Source organism: Abramis brama (genome assembly GCF_963993115.1).
Source record: "Abramis brama genome assembly, chromosome: 16".
NCBI classification, from domain to species: Eukaryota; Metazoa; Chordata; class Actinopteri; order Cypriniformes; family Leuciscidae; genus Abramis; species Abramis brama.
The window spans coordinates 21,369,687-21,386,397 of NC_139978.1; the positions used below are offsets into that span (position 1 = coordinate 21,369,687).

The 16,711-nt window shown below is 39.1% G+C and overlaps 1 protein-coding gene across 2 annotated transcripts in view; it reads right to left on the reverse strand.

Moving 5' to 3' along the window:
* The window catches only part of ccser1 (coiled-coil serine-rich protein 1), a 77,708-nt gene extending 69,676 nt beyond the window's left edge, over positions 1–8,032 (reverse strand). For both annotated transcript variants that reach the window (XM_084086352.1, XM_084086353.1), the window contains exons 1-3: positions 7,841–8,032; positions 4,972–6,129; positions 613–797 (exon numbers count right to left, since the gene is read on the reverse strand). In XM_084086352.1, coding sequence (XP_083942478.1) covers positions 613–797; positions 4,972–6,103 — 1,317 coding nt within the window. In that variant the 5' untranslated portion in view covers positions 6,104–6,129; positions 7,841–8,032. The remainder of the gene's footprint in view (positions 1–612; positions 798–4,971; positions 6,130–7,840) is intronic.
* Between the last annotated feature and the right edge of the window lie 8,679 nt (positions 8,033–16,711).

Genomic DNA, 16,711 nt, shown 5'->3' on the forward strand with positions numbered 1-16,711 from the left:
AATAAACTATAATTATGTGTCATCATGAAAACGCAATTACAATGCTTAATAAACTGTTGAGTCACAGAATGCAGTCAATAAGGCAATAGCAATATTAGCGAATTGTTTTCGTGTAGAGACAGGCGCAGCGTGTCGTTATTGGCCGATGGCTGCAGCCCAGAAACATCCCGAGCACAGCAATTCAAGAAGAATATAACAAAATACAGGCACAGGGCAGTGTCTCTGTAGACAGAAATACCACCACACACTTCTAGTGGATCATAGGTAATGATTGGGAGGGTTTCTTTTTCCTTGAGTCTACAGAATATGACACGAACATTCAGATGGTTGAATACATTTAGGTGGCACTCTACATGGTCAGATGAAGGTTCAGGGAAAGTGGCCAGTGGATACTGGCCTTGCTGACCTGCTGGCTAAAATGGTGTGAGAGGATTTGTCTGTTTAATTAAGTACTGTGATTATATCGCTGGGTGGGAATTTAATCCCTCGGAAGACGCAGAGTGTCTACTTCGTTGGTTTTCAAAGACACACATTTAGATCAAATAAACCAATTCAACTACAGCCAATTCTTGAAAATGTGAGTTTGAGCAGTGAAATCGCATTCATACTTACCAGGCTGCCCAATTTAGAAGATGAGGAACTGGTTCTCTGCTTGTATAAAGTGTGGCCCTCCATGCAGTGAGGATCCCTGAGGTTGAGGTGAAGTCTGGGTTCTCCTGCGCCCTCAGAGGCCGACCGTAGACGTCTCTCCATGCGCATCACCTCATGGTATGGGCTCACGCTGCTGCACATGGACACTGCGAAGGATACAACACATAGATTAGAGACAGAAATAAACACAAAAATAGAGACAAAACAAAGAGATACAGTAAATGGCCAACAGTACTGAGTTATGAAGCAGTTCTGGAATGTGTACAATAACAATAACAATACATAATTTACTACAAATCTCATTAGTAGGCACCAGGGGAGTAACGATTCACTCATTTTGTCGATGCATCGATTACGAAACCTGACGATGCATATGCATCGATCTTGAAACACGGATTTTTGAACCGTGAATGGTATATTTCAGTCAATAATTGTTTTAAAATGCAAAGAATCGACTGAATCGCAATTAGATAACGATTCAAACATTAAACTACTACATGCGTGAATGTTATGTAGTCTGACAAAGCTGCTCCATCACAGCTTCCTGTCAGACCCGCACAAGAAATTTGGAAACTAAGTTCTGAACAAAATGCAGGGTTTAGAAAGTAAGCACCACAGTGACAGGCACCCTCCTACCTAGATGAGTCTCCATCCAGCAGAAAGACTAGTGGTCTTGTACACAAAAATAAATAGTCAAGGTTTACTTGATATTGAACACACAGAGCCTGAGTTGGCAACACAAAGTCAATTTATCACTTGAGCTGGGAGAAGAAGAGAACTCGTGGAGTGAACCTCCAGACGGCTTAAATACTCTCCGCGGGAACACCACCATCACTCCACCTCTGACGACCGTAACTCACTGCACCTGTGCGCTCTAACAGGCGAAGAGACAGATGGAAGAAGAAAACAAAACTAAAACACATGCACAACACAGCACTAAGCAACATCACATACATAAATGAAAATGTTACGTAACATTGAATTAATGGAGATGTCGTGCGGCTTTGTTCAAGCCCTCAAAGATATGTGTTGAACTCTTACAAAACAACAAAAGCAGAGAGTGCTACACAGGTGTCATTACATAGCCACTGGTGCTCATTGGATAAACTGGAGGTGGACATCAAAATATTAAGATGAAATAGTCCAAGGCACTTATGTGAACTAAAAAGTCTTTAATTAACTGGGCTAAATCATTAAAAACAGTTAAAAGTGTAGATATACACGTTTCACATACACAGCCTTCTTCAGGATAACAAATGTATTGCTTATTAGCTATTACTTCATGTTAGTTAATACATTAACTAATGTTAACAAATGAGAGACCTTATTGTAAAGTGTTACCAATAAAATATTTAAAGATATTATAATATAAATAAATATTTAACATTAGTATCTCCTATAAGCAAATATCAGTAAAAAAAAAAAAATATATATATATATATATATATATATATATATATATATATATATATATATATTAATTAATAATTTTATGTACACATAAATATTAGTATATCCTACCATTCAAAAGTTTGTAATACTTTTGCTGAGCTTTTATTCAGCCAGAATGCATTAAATTGATCAAAACGTGACACTAAAGGCATTTATAATGTTACAAAAAAAGCATATTAAAATGATTTCTGATGGATCATGTGACAGACAGACTGGAGTAATGGCTGCTGAAGACTCAGTAAAATATATTAAAACAGAAAGCACGATACATTTTATATATGCAAGTTATTATAAGTGTTACAGAAAATACTTATGAATGGCTTTAAATTGCACTTCTATGGAAAACAATATTCAAGTCCAGTGAAAAAAAAAAATGAAAACAACTGTTGCCAAGTTTCCTCCAAATTATTAAAATGTCTTCAGTATCTTGTTGTGTACAGAGACAGACCTCAATTAGGTTGTAGGTCACAATCTGAAGAGTACGTAATGCATCTAGCAAAAAAGTGTTAAGCCTGGGGCACAAACTACAATTCACCAACCTACTGCACCAGATTTGCATAAAATTTATTTATCTCTTAAACAAGATATCAAAAGCTAAACAACACGGATAGGTGAAACAGTTCAGCAAAACATCAATAGTTTTGTTTTTAGTACAGTCCATTACAGTATCAAACAATTAAAAGCCTGGATCCTATTGACACAAATACACACTGCAAAGAAAATACAGTGAAGTTCAGTTAAAAAGCCCAAAACCTACACAGTCACAAGAAAAGCTGCAGAACAGACCAATAATACTGATTACTGTAAATATATTCACAAGGAAACAACATGCAAAACACAAAATAAAATTTCTAGCAATTTAAACCAAGAACCACAATAATCTGCTGTCAACATGGTAAACAGATTTAACTGCATCCAGACATCTTTCCGCCTATATAAAAATACGAGAGTATGAATAAAACATCTTAATATCCTTAAAAATAGCTTAATCATTGGCATGAATATTAATGAATCACCCCAAGCCAATAATTGTAAATGAACACAGAGTGTAGAGTTCACTCTCTCCTGCAAGAGGATCCGTAGTAAAGCGAATATCAAGTCACCACTAGAGGAAATTCAATACTGTGAAGCTGGTTAGTTTCCCATAAATCTTCTAAGCCACAGGCACTCTGGAGTGAAAGCACTCGCAACGTAAAAGTATAATTTACGAAAAAGAGAAAACATGGGTCATAAGAAAAATGCAGCCAAACTGAAGCATAATACATTGTTATAGGAGAGGGTTCCCAGTTTTTTTGTGCGTTTATAAAAGCTTTCAGTAGTTCTAGAACTGATCAGTTACACATTCAGTTTAAGGCTACATGTTATGCAGTGCCTTTATAGCTCAATACATGAGGGCATAAATGTAATTTGTGTTCTGATGTTTAATATTTCTCAGCAGTAACAGACTTCTCAATCAGCATATTACACAGCTCTCTGGAATACTTTAGAGGAACTGGTTTGAAGATCAAAGATTAACTTGTTTTTGTCATGGAACAAGCAGGTGAATAATTTCCGTCAATACGTCTTTCTTAAAAAAGAAAATAGCCTCTATAAAAACTAGGGCTGTACTCAACCAAAGAAAATCTTGGTCGACTGAAGTCCTGAAATTTTCGACTAAAAATCGACTAAAATCGACTAAAAATGACGTTAGAAAAAAAAAACGTTAAATTAATTAGATGCGCACTGTGCGCAGTACTTGGTAGCCTTGTTGTCCGCCTAAATAAATTATAAATAAACATAAACAACTAGTAGGCTATTTGCAGTATATTAAATCGTTTTTGACCTAATTATTTTGCACTGAAATGAGTCTGACACTTGAGTCTGTCAGCTCTACAGCGCTGCATCACGTGCACCTGCGCAATATCATAGCTTATGATTTCCGAAAATAGTACTATGTTGTCAACTAGTGATATCATCACAAGAACTGTTGAGGAATATGCAACATAATTTAGACAATTATTTTTGTCATATGAGCGAGGCTGAACATGAGCTCAGCTTCGCAGCTGAGACACGAATAGACTATTAACTAAAGCTTTTACTCTTAATAAACACAAAAGGCACGTCCACTTTAATAAAAAAAAGAATATTTATTAAACAAACCAGATCAAGAGCAGAAACGAAATAAAGTGCATAACTGAAAAATAAAGCATCCTAGGCTCAAAACTAACACAACCAACAGCACAGCGCAATTGCGCATTAGGCTCCAAATAAAAAATAAAAAAGTTAGGTTATCATACTAAAACATTGAAATATGCAAATTCTGATATGTTATAGCCTACTCAAAACAGACAGGGCAAGCTAACGCAGACAAGTGAGCTTACCACTTTTAGATGATATGTCATGTTTGTCGTCGAGCTGTGGAAAACTGTTGCTTGCAAACTTTGCATTCGACCTTTTTCCTGTTATCAATTTTAACAAAATGCTGCCACACTGTCGATTTCTTTGTTGTTGACATGTTAGAAGAGGACTGACTATTAAACGCTCTCACAATTAAATAAATAATATTCAGCATCAAACCTTCTATGCTCTACGCTCTCTCTTGGGTTGGGCTAATCCAAAAAAGGTGAAAACAAGGGGGGTGTTTTGAAGACAGACTGTTACAGTGAAACAAGGGTACTCTGAAAACACCCCCATTAGCAGTTAGTGCTTTCCACCTGATGAAATGAGCGCGCCTCAGCGCGGCAAAACTGATGAAATAAACGTGGCAGAAAATCGACCAATCAGAATTTTGGTCGAACCAGAACATATCGACCAATTAATCGACTAATCGACTAGGACAGTACAGCCCTAATAAAAACTCAAAACAGCAACTGAGTTCACTGACATTACCTGTGTGTGGCTTTCTTAGGTGGGTTGGCCTGGTCAGGCCCGATGACCTTCCTGCCTGTTGGATGAGAACAGCGTTCCTGGACCTCCTCTCACGAGTGTCAGGATTGGAGCTGCTTTCCTCACTCAATTCTGGAGCTTGTTCAATCTCACTGGCCTCTGACAGGTCAGGGTTAGCATTTGCATTAGGATAAGTGTCAGGGTTCAGCTCTTTCACTGTCTGCAGCGTTAATGGTTCCGTACGGGCAGTTGTGCTCTCGCACTGTGTGTTGGCTGTGTGGCTGGTATCTGGCAGTAAGGGCTTTTCCGTGGTGGCCTGGGCTGGGGTGAGGGACACCTGCGAGGTAGAAACAGCTTGGCTAAAGTTTTCGGGTGGAGCAGCTGGACTGGGAGCCGGCAAAGCGTCCACTTCCGAGACAGAGTCTTCGGTGGCGTGAACGAAATCTGATGGCGTGATTGCTGTGGTGCGGTCTTCTGAGATCATGGGCGACTGTAGAGAACTCTCAGCCAATTCTCCAGGCCAGGAACCTGGGGTACCAGTTTTAGGAGGCTCTTCTGTACTATCCTGACCTTTACCCTGGTCCAGAACATTGGACGAGTTCTTGGAAAACCGTTGGTGAGCTGAGAAGGACTTGGGCAGCATCTTCTTATGCTTAGAAGACCTCTTGCTGCTCACGTCATCGAGGAACCCTGAATCATCTCCCTCGTTCGTCCGTGAGCTGATGCAGTTAATGAACACACTGCGGTTGGCCGACGTTTTCTCAAGGTTTTCCGTCTGAGATCGGGGGATCTTCTTCTTGTGTCCGCCGAATCCGAACGAATGCCGTGTCTTTGAGATGCAACTCTCTCGAAAGATGACTTCAGACCCCTGGCTGCTATTGTCCAGGCTGAGCTGGGTCGGGTCGCTGTTCCTCTTGCAGTGGAAGCTGAGTGACGGAGTGCGGAATAAGCTGCGCCGTTTGCCTGTGCTGCTGGAGCTGGAGTTCGTGCTGGAGGGAGAGGAAGTGTGGACGCCATTGCCGACACCACCAGAGGAGGGCGAGGACGGGAGCGAGTCCTGTCTCTTTCCCACACTACGTCTGAAGATGGGAAGCCTGGAGACCAGGGTGGAGCGCCGTGACCCTGATTCGCCCATGAAGATCGAGCACCAAATCAGACACTCTGCAGACAAGAAAAAAAGACAATCAGCATTAGCATGATGGCCTGAATAAACAGACACAATCAGGAATGGAAGTTACCACCAGCCAAATAATTGAGGTCATTTTGGATTATTTACCAGGCAGGCAGCCACTAAGGCAGGCAACGTGTCTCATTTGACAAGAACTTTGTTGTTTAGAAACAAAAACTAGTTCTTGATGAACTAACCAATTTTTTTATAGATTGATGACCAGGCTGAGGCAAAGTTGGCAAAAGGCATAATGTTTAGTACCGCTGGTTCCTCAGAGCAGAATTTTTTCTTAACAGTAAAGTGTATATCGGTCACCTTGCACTGTAAGATATCAGCTCAGCCATTTAAAAAATTAAATAAAAACTACTGTATATCAAATGACTATTATAAATGCAAAAGCACCCCAGGTTCACTTGATTTTGACATTTGCACAATTCCAGATAATTTAAAATATTATTTAAAATATCTACTATGTCTAAAACAAATAAAGAAAAAAAGAAAAGTGATAAAACAATGTTTTGTTAATTACTGTTCTTGGATTTTTGGGGGAAAGGGAAAGGTAAAATACTGGCTTACAACTTTTTGGCTAACCTAAAATGGGTTCCAAAAACAACAGCGGACACAGACCCACCATGAAAAATAGGTCAGCATCCATGTATAAGGTCAGCCACAGTGTCACTTTTTGTTCCTCAAATGTGGAAATAAATCTGAATTAAAAAGCTGTATCAGTTCATTGGTTAATTTAAAAAATAAACAGCTGGTAAAAACTTGAGTGGCTGGTAAAACTCACTGTATCTCACTGCATTCACTGTATCTGGTAGGCAAAAATTCCCACAGACACAAAGATTTAGATTCACAAGGGAAAAATCCAGTAGGGCTGCATTACTGTTTGCTGAGCACAATTAATTTCAGCACATTAAGCACACTGTACTGACCTACTGCCAGTATTGTCTTATACTGAAAATCACAGTAAAGTTAGAGTGAAGGTGTTCCCTCTGACAAATTTACAAAACATGTAGGCCTACACACCCCATAATACAGTAGTGACGGTTGGAGATACACCCTTGACAGCATTACTTAGCTTGATTGACCTTATGTGTTTTAATGGGTAATGACAAAGACTAGAGCACACTTTTTAGATAACTTAATAATCATGATAATGCCAATGTAATAAACAAGACCAATTCAGTGAACTTTTATGTAATAATAAAAAAAAGATAATGACACAAAATCTATAATAATCAAGGTTTTGTGGAGACAGGTGCATAACATCTAGAGGCGTTATACGCTAGAGAAAAAAAATCAAATAAGTAATTAAGCTGAAATAAAATCTGACAAACGATACAAAGAAAGCAAGAATATCCATAAAGTGCGATGATCAGTGAATCAAAGCAAAAAGGGCCCATAACCTACAACAAGCTGATGCGAGCTGACTCTCTAAACAGCATATCAGCGCGTTTATCATATTTGGGAATCTTAGCACTTCTACTGAGTCCAAAAATACTTCCTATTTAGGTAACTCGCTATGTTTTAGACTCAGCAATTGCGGACTACAGACCTATAATTATTATAAATAGCCATCATATCACCCTCACTGATGGACACGGCGTCAGGAAACACTGAATAACCAATAAAAGAGCGACATTCAGCAGCCGCCTGCTGCAAGAGCTCTGACCGCACTACAGCTCCGCACACAAACATTACCTTGAGACGAATCCTCCGTTTACAAGCAGCAGATATTCCGTTCGCTGTCAGTTTGAGCGTTAAGCCTAAATGCTCGTGGCATCACATCCGGCGAGTTTCACGTCAACGCAAGCGCTAAATTCTCCTGTCAGAATCCTGGCTCGCTCGCGCTAAATCCACCTCAAGTGACGTGGAATGTTGCTTCCGCGTTTCCGCATCTGCGCGTGACGCAAGATACCTGCGTGAGCGTCATTTAAAGACGGCAGACAGGTGCAGTGGCCCTGCTGGGATATTATCTTTCTTTTACTGTCTATGGATATTATATGCAATAAAATACAACAAAAGAATTGTGTTATAAAATGATACAACGGTGCTATCCTACAAAATGTTTTTACAAAGGTTTATTTCTGACGACTTTGATGTAAATTGCTCCTTCTGTGGTAGCCTTGAAGATTTGTCTCATCTGTTTTGGGATTGTGAGTTTACTAAGAATCTATGGAAAAACATTTCCATTGTTTGTGGTAGCCTATAATTCCTGATATCTCGTTGAAATATGAAAATGTTATTCTTGGTTATACACATTGATAGAGACGATTCTGATGTTTTTTATTTATTCAATCTTATTTTGATCTTGGCTAAATATTTTCTAAGTGTAAATTAAATTGAGTAAGAATAAACCTTTCTTCAGCCTTTTTCTTGACGATGTAAAACAAAGATTTTTGTAATAAGAAAACTGTGAATCTTTTAAAAATTAGCCTACATAATTTTTGTTCAATAAAAAAACAGGCCCTGGGATAGGGAACGAATTACAGAATTATCATCAGTATCATTATGTAATTTACATATATAAAAAAATCTATTTATAAATAGCTTTACACAATATTGTTCAATTTTGTGAAGGCTAAATGTTATCGATTGATAGGCTTGGCATCCTTTTCCTCTTTATTTATTTATTTTATTTTATTTTTATTATGCCTTGGCTCTGGCACGTTTTTATTGTAGGCCAATGCTAGCCTACTTTATTGTTTGAATAAATTATGTAGCGTGAATTTTATTCTGTAATGAATCGGTAAAGCTATAGGAGTATTAGGCTACATATATATTTTTAATAAAATCAAAATGGTCCGCTAAATAGCCTAGCCTACTATAAGTCTATGAGCAAGATATAACATTCGTTAGCAGATCGAGTCCGGAAATACAAAAGTGCATGAGTTATATCACGCCTAGTTTTTCAACGTAGGCTAGCCTACAATAACAAATGATGTGTATCCTTTCAAACCCAACATCACTAGCTAAAATTCCCTCATAGCCGCAATTCTTTTAAATTCCACGCGGTGTCCCTGTTGCCACAACATTGAGCTTCTTAGAAGGCATGTTAATGGAAAAGTTATGTTTTAGAAGCAGCTTATGTTTGTCATTTGAGACTTCACTGGCTTTTCATTTATCATAACAGCCTTAAAGGAATACTTCAGCCAAAAAATGAATTTGTTCAACATCATTTGTTAAGCAGAATGATGGGCTTAGTCAAATATGGGATTTTTTTATTTTATTATTCTTATGAAGGAACTAATTATTGTTCAGTAAGCTGCGTAATCCTTTGCACAATGTGTAAGTGTCTGTGTGTAATGAGTGCAAAGGCTTGTGCATAGCCAGGGAAGGTATTTATTTAAATATAGCCTATAGATCCAAAATGACACCCATATAAATAAATATGGTAGGCTATATAAACATCTTGAAATGCTATGGAAAATCTCTAAATAATGAATATATTTTTTGAATTTATGATGGTTTCATCATCTGTCTGCGTCACTGCCTGTCACTAATAAACCCCATCTGAATCAAGACATCTTCTGTGTGTCTGAGGGCTGATTCATTAAATCACACACTGATATGTGCATAATAGCAAGCTCTTCCCTCTCTGTATCCATTCATCATCACATAAAAGAAATCCAATAATGTTCTTGTTTTGTATTTAATGCATTTCTGATGATGTATGATTCAAATGTACCCAAATAAGTATGCTATTTCCAGAACATCTTGTTGGGGTGTAGGCTATTGTTTGAGGAAATGGAAGTGGGTTGCGGATAGCTCTCAGAAACAAGTTTTTTTAAAAGACGAAACAGCTGAGTCGCTACATGATTGATATATAATGAGGTCAAGTAGTTTGTTTTACATTATCAGATAGAATTCTATATAAAATACCATAACGGTTCACTTTTTTTTACTTGAAAATAATTGCGCCGTAGAACGTTCGTCAACCAATCAGAATCAAGCATTCAACAGCCCAGTATAATGTTCTCTATTGTCCTGAAAGTGGTTTTCAGAATCAGCTTCATCTCCTCTTCCTAATGGACCTCCTCATCCTCATAATCATCATCTTCTTTGGAAGCCTTTTCTTTTCTTTTTTCTTTCTGCCTTTCATTTCTTGTTTTTGGTCTTCTCTGAGATGCTACAAATTTCCATTACCATCTGTTATGCTTTCGATATCTGACCTCATTAAAGGGCTCTCGCTGGCTTTTCTCCTAAACATTTTAATGCTAGGCTAATAATTACCTTTTTAAGATCTGCCTTTGATTTTATTTCTGTAGTTTCTTTGTCTAATGCTAGCTCTTTCTTTCCTTTAATATGGTTTTATCAGTGTATCAGCTTTAAAATGTCATGATGATGTGGACAGCACAAAGAGGCAGTTGCTATGAGACGACAGGTGATAGTGCTGCTGCAGCAGAGCTTTGTAAGTGTGCCTGAATAATGCTGAGTTTAAAGTGACCACTGAAGTTAGCCCCCGATGGAGTTGGACAAAGGAACAAAGTAAGGGTATTTCCCACATGCACTCTTTGATGGACTTGAATGAAGATTTAATAAAAGCCCAGTTAAAGTGGCAGCCAGTGTAGTCATAAATCTTTATGGCTGGTCCACCTCCTCAGATGTGCAAGGGCTAGAATTTGTGATCACCTTGAAGTTTCCATCAGAAATTTAGTGCGATATTTATTGTGCCATTTTGTCAGGCTCCAAAAGAAACAATGAAACAGAAAATGAAAAGAAAAATCAATAGATTTGTGATGTTGAGCAAATCATCATTCTTTTGACACCTTGACACTTGTTTAAAGGGGACCGATTATGCCCCTTTTTACAAGATGTAATATAAATCTCAGTTGCCCCCAGAAAGTTTCAGCTCAAAATACCCCACAGATCATTTATTCGTGAGATGTTATAAATGCCTATTTATGAGTGTAAGGAAAAACATGCTGTTTTCATGCATCTTTAATTGCAAATAAGCGCTGCTCCCCAGTCACTTTTCAGAAGAGGGGTATAGCCTTTACAGCTCGTGCCCTCTATAGTGAGAAAAGTTGCTGGACTATTTTACTGATAAACTCATCAGAGCAGCGCTGACAACTGCAAGTGTGTGTCTGTACTGTATGTGTGTGCGTTTGTAATAATTTGTCATTTTTATCCTATTGTTTACTATATTTATTTGCTTAGTCTGTCATTGTGGGTTTTTGGTATAAGGACCTTTGAAATTGACCAAGTGATATGGACATGTAATGCGGTCAAGACTTGCCTGGAACTACTTTAGCCGTGTGTTTTCCCTGATAATAATTGCACACCTTTGAACGTTCGACTAACAGTCAGAATCAAGCATTCAACGGCCCCTTAGTAGAAAATTCATTTAATCAGCAAACTGTGAATTATAAAATTAGTGCAAACCCTGATATGTGGTTTAAAGTGGTCATATTTAAAATCATTTCCCCTGTTAGATCTGTTAATAAAGAATTTATGTCCCAAAATCGATCATAATTTAGCTTATGTATGACCATTTTCACCCTATTTGTCTTATTATTTTAACCATGTCTTATAATTTGCACCGCACAAACTGCTAAAATCCTACTGAAATAATCAGCGATCTTATTAAAAATTTACATCACATATTCAGATCTGTTTGACGTCAGTGAGATGTGAGAGGAAAAATGTATTCCCTCTGATAGCCTAACCCTTTATTATCTACAAGTTATTTAACATAGGCTACCAGGCAGTCATAAGATAAACCACTGATACTGATGCACACACTACAGCCCCTTAAAAAAAAAATTTCTGTGCTGTAAGACCTTTTGATTTCCTGTCCATTGTCATGTTTCCATCATCCAGTCCCTCCAGACCGAGCTCTGTGCTGCACTAACATGGTGCCTTAATGGATTGTGGACATTTAGATAAAAGCAGAAAGCTGTTGTCACTCTGTTAAACAGTCTTTTTACCTTTTTAAAATGTCATAGGTCAGATTACATGCCACTTACAGCAAGTAAACAAGAATTAAATATCAATTAAAAACATCAAAAGACAAAATAATAATTTAAAGTCGGCATAAAACAGAAGTTGCAATGGTCTTTTTTCCCCTGTTGTGACGTATATCCGAGTGAAATGGCTTCTCGGACAAGAAAAATGTAGGGCGGGACTTGATTTTGGGTGCGTCTCAATCAGCTCCCTAGTTCAGTATTCAGGGCAGGAAGTCGGCCATTTTAAGGTCTGTCTCAAGTGCAAAATCCTTCCAGCACTGGAACGTTCACTCCCTAAAAAATCCCACAATGCACCACAAAAACAAGTGCCGATGCTCTGAAGCGCGAAACATAAAACGCACGAGCCAACTCAATAAATATAATGACGCGTATATGGCTATATGTCAGCATAAACACACATCACTAGACAGGTAGTGAACACATCTAGAACATTTATAATTAATATTTGGCTGAAATGTTGTAAGGATATGTAACAGAACAATGTGTTTAAACAGCATTAAAAATAATATCAAAAGATACCTGTTGTTGATTAATACCAGCGGTGACGTTCTTCAACAATGTACTTTGATGTTGTACATAGTAGTGTTGTCACGATACCAAAATTATTGTTTCGATACCGATACCAAGTCAAGTATTGCGATTTCGATACTTTTTCTATACTTTTCCTGAAAAGGGAGAAACACTCTCAAATATCATTGCTGTGCTTTATTTTAAAACCGGGACAACATTCTAATCATATAACACACTAATAAATGAACAGCAGATATATTAAACATTTGAACAAAATATGAAATATCAAAATATAAAAAATAAATTAGAGCAATGACATTCAAGGTAAAAATAATTATAAATTTAGCAGCATTATCTCATTTATCATAAGAAACATAAGAGCTTTATCTTGATTCTGAACTTTGAATAAAAATATGAACAGCGATTATATTAAACAATGTTTAATATTGGTAACATATGATAAGCCTCATTGGTGATATATTTGGCATGTGGGGAGAGAGTTGTGGAAGGCCTATACTTCATGTTAAACATAAATATATAGCAGCAAAGACAACGTCGGCAGTGTTGACGGCAAAATTGGCTACAGAATAATTCGTTCTGTATTGAGAGGTGCAATATTTGAAAATCTATAATATTTTTTTTAAATTACATTTATAATATTGTATTTATGTCAAAACTTTCAAACATCAAAATGTCATTTATTAATATGTATTCGTGTCAAAATGACATAGAAACATCTTTTCCTATTCTATTTTGCCTGGAAACGCTTCCAACACGCTTGCGTGTCGCGTGAAAAATAGGCGTCGGTTCTATTTCTAGCATGCACGCGTTTTCCGCGCGTCTCGAGCTGCGCCCAGACGCGTGTGTCACGCAGGCAGTTAACATGGGAGCCGAAATAAAAACGGACACGACACGCAGCCAGTGTGTCGCCGGCCTTACAAATCTGGAACGCGGTCATTCTTAGAAGTATCGATACTAATAAATTAAGGAATCGTGACGTTTTTAATTTCCGATTTACTTTTGAAGTATCGGTGCACCGTGCAACAGAGCAAGGTAGGCAACGTACTTCCATATGTCACTCCTCGCGTCATCTTTTTCTACGAGTCGTGGACCACTTGTGCTCGCACATGCAGCCATCTCGCTGTAGTGTTTTGTCACATGACACTGACAGCGGCAGGTTCTTTGCTGCGTGCGTCAGGAAAAAAACACAGATGTCCATAGGGGAGGCGTTTTTTTTTTTTTTTTTAAAGTATCGATACTGCTAAATTTAGGTATCGTGACGTTTTTAATTTCCGAGTATCGCGATACTTTTGAAGTATCGGTACACCGTGCAACACTAGTACATAGTCATACCAGAAATCGAGTAATCACTGTCCCAATGTGTACTGAGCCAGGGTCCTTACCACTGCCCGGATTCGTGTGAACGATATACTGATTCACAAGCTTGGGAGCTAATTAAGATGCTAATCGGGAAGTAAGTGACTTTCCCACGCCATGTAAAACGTAAACGTCAGATGTTGTTATAACATGCTCAAACTTGCTGCAGAAGCGAGGTTGTGTTGTTGCAAAGTGCCGGACGAGCAGAAAAAGACAATATAACAGAGACATGTTTTGAAACCGGCGGAGATGACAGCGCAGAATAATGCCGCTCATACCAGCCTCCATGTTTCTGCCGCTGCCTCAGAGACGCAGTAGTCCACCATGTCAGCTACACATTTTCATGTGGTAAATAAGACAACATCTCTATTGCAAACCCCTCCATGTTGCTATTGCTGTTGTTGTTATTTTTTGCATACCTACAGTACTCAACGCCATTGCCATAGAAAACAATGCAGATATTCTGGAAAACAAAAGAGCGGCATGGACACACAAATCGGATCTGAACACTTGCTATAGTGGACACTGGACAGTCAATAATTTTAGATCATATTCCAAGTGTAAACACAAATAATCGGATTTGAACTGACAGTGTGAATGTAGCCATAGACTCTTTGCACAATTTCTTTCGCGTTTCTTCTCAGCCAGCTCAGTTACATCTGGTGCCAGAAGCCGTTTTTGCTATTGGTGATAATAACTATGTGAAGATGGTGCTGGAGAGGATGACAAATTACACTCGCTGTTTACCAGAGCTTCTCCCCATTACTGTAAATGACTTTAATTGTATTGTGAGGCAGTAAGCTGTCACACACAACAGTAAGAAGGAGAAGGGCTTTAAACGTATATATTTCGAGTTACATCAAGTGCGCCTTGGCCATTTCACTGGAACAAGATGGATACAGTCCCCTTCCTAATGAATGTCACTAATGAAGTGACAACAGCAGACCTTTTGTATGAGATGTGATAAATCAATCACGTCGAATGTTGTGTATCCACTTTCTTCGTCCACAGGAAAAGTGTGGAAATATAGAGTTGGACTTTGAGAAGGTCTCACATAACGGGACACAACAATGTTTGGCCGAACTACTGTCTTCCATCCGTTTACTTTCTGGAAGCCATTACTATAATGCTTAACTATATAATAAAGGAAGATATCTGGAAGAATGTTACCAAGCAGATCTCGGGCCCCATTGACTACCATAGTATTTTTCCTACTATATGGTAGTAGTCAGCAGAATGAAGAAATTGATATGTTTGGAACAACTTGAGGGTGAGTAAATGATGACAATTTAAATTTTTGGGTGAACTGGCCCTTTAAATAACGAATCATTGTAAATTGAATAGTATAACATTGTTTTCCATAGTATTTCACTGACCGCGGCCGACAGGCAGAAGCTGGCAGTGCCCTCGAGCGGCAGTCTGCGTCAAGATGATGGACCACATCAGCAACGAGCTACTGAGGAAGACGAGCAAGGTCAAGGATGCCAACCAGGCCGAACAGGCCAAGAAGCGCTGGGCTGGACACGTGGCCAGGAGGTCGGACGGGCGATGGACGCGGGCCGTGACCGAATGGCTGCCTCGACATCAAAAGACCGCTCGGCCGGCCCGCATACCGATAGCGGGACTCGCTTAGACAAGACGTCTGGTCAGGGACCGAAAAGCCCGGCAAAGTTGTTGTGGCCTGCGTCGAAAGACCGAAGTACAGGCCTATTGAAGATTGAAGATTTCGCTATAGATGGGTTTCCGTTTCTCGAATTACCCATTATCCTCTGCGGCGTGCCGCCATGTTGTGTGTCAAAGCTGTCAGTAAGCCACTGGGAGACACGGCTCATTCACTGTGCTGCATTAATAGAAAGCCAGTTAATATAAAGTATTTTTGACTCTTTTGTGTGAGATAACGATGACAAATTCCTCCAAACCTGGCGACAAGGTTAAGGTTATTTACAGGGACACATTAGACGATGTTTGCAAGGCAAGATATGATGTGAAATTGAGTGGTCGCATTTGTGCGAGTGCATGGTCATACACTACACTTAAATTCACGCATGAATTCTCCTGCATTGAACTTGTTTTAGCGCGCGCCAAAGTGAATTTTTGTCCCGCCAAAGTCTTATTTGATCGGTGAGTAATGTAGATGAACTGGGTGCATGTTTAACTGAAAGAACGAGCAGATAGAGAGAGAGCCGGTCGCGCGCGCGCACTCTCTCTCTCTCTCTTCGGAGCCAGGCAAACATGTAAACAAGACTTCACCGTCTCCAAACTAAGCGCTGTCTTGCTCTCTCTCCCTCGTGGAAATGTTAGTCTGGAGCCCTGCATTGACGGTTCACATCGCTGTAGCCAGGCGGCTGATATCTGCACAGCCCTTATTATATGGTACATTTAGACTCAGTGTCAAGACAACACCATCTGGGTAAAAAAACAACAACAACACAACGCTCCGAACTAATTTAGTGTAACTTAGGAGAGAGATGGAGAGCAGAGGCACGGAGCGATGTGCTCCAGGTGTAGCCTCTGCCTCTGGCTCGACCAGCTGATGTGGCCACAGAGAAAGTGATGAAGGTGGACAATCGTCAGAGTGTGCTTCTGCCCAGCCAACACCTCTCAAGGGCTGTGTCGATAGTAGCCGCCTGGGTACAGCGATTTGACAGCCGATGAGAGCTAGCGCATTTAGCTAGCCCATCTTGGAAATGATTAGATAAAGTGTCACATCTCCAGA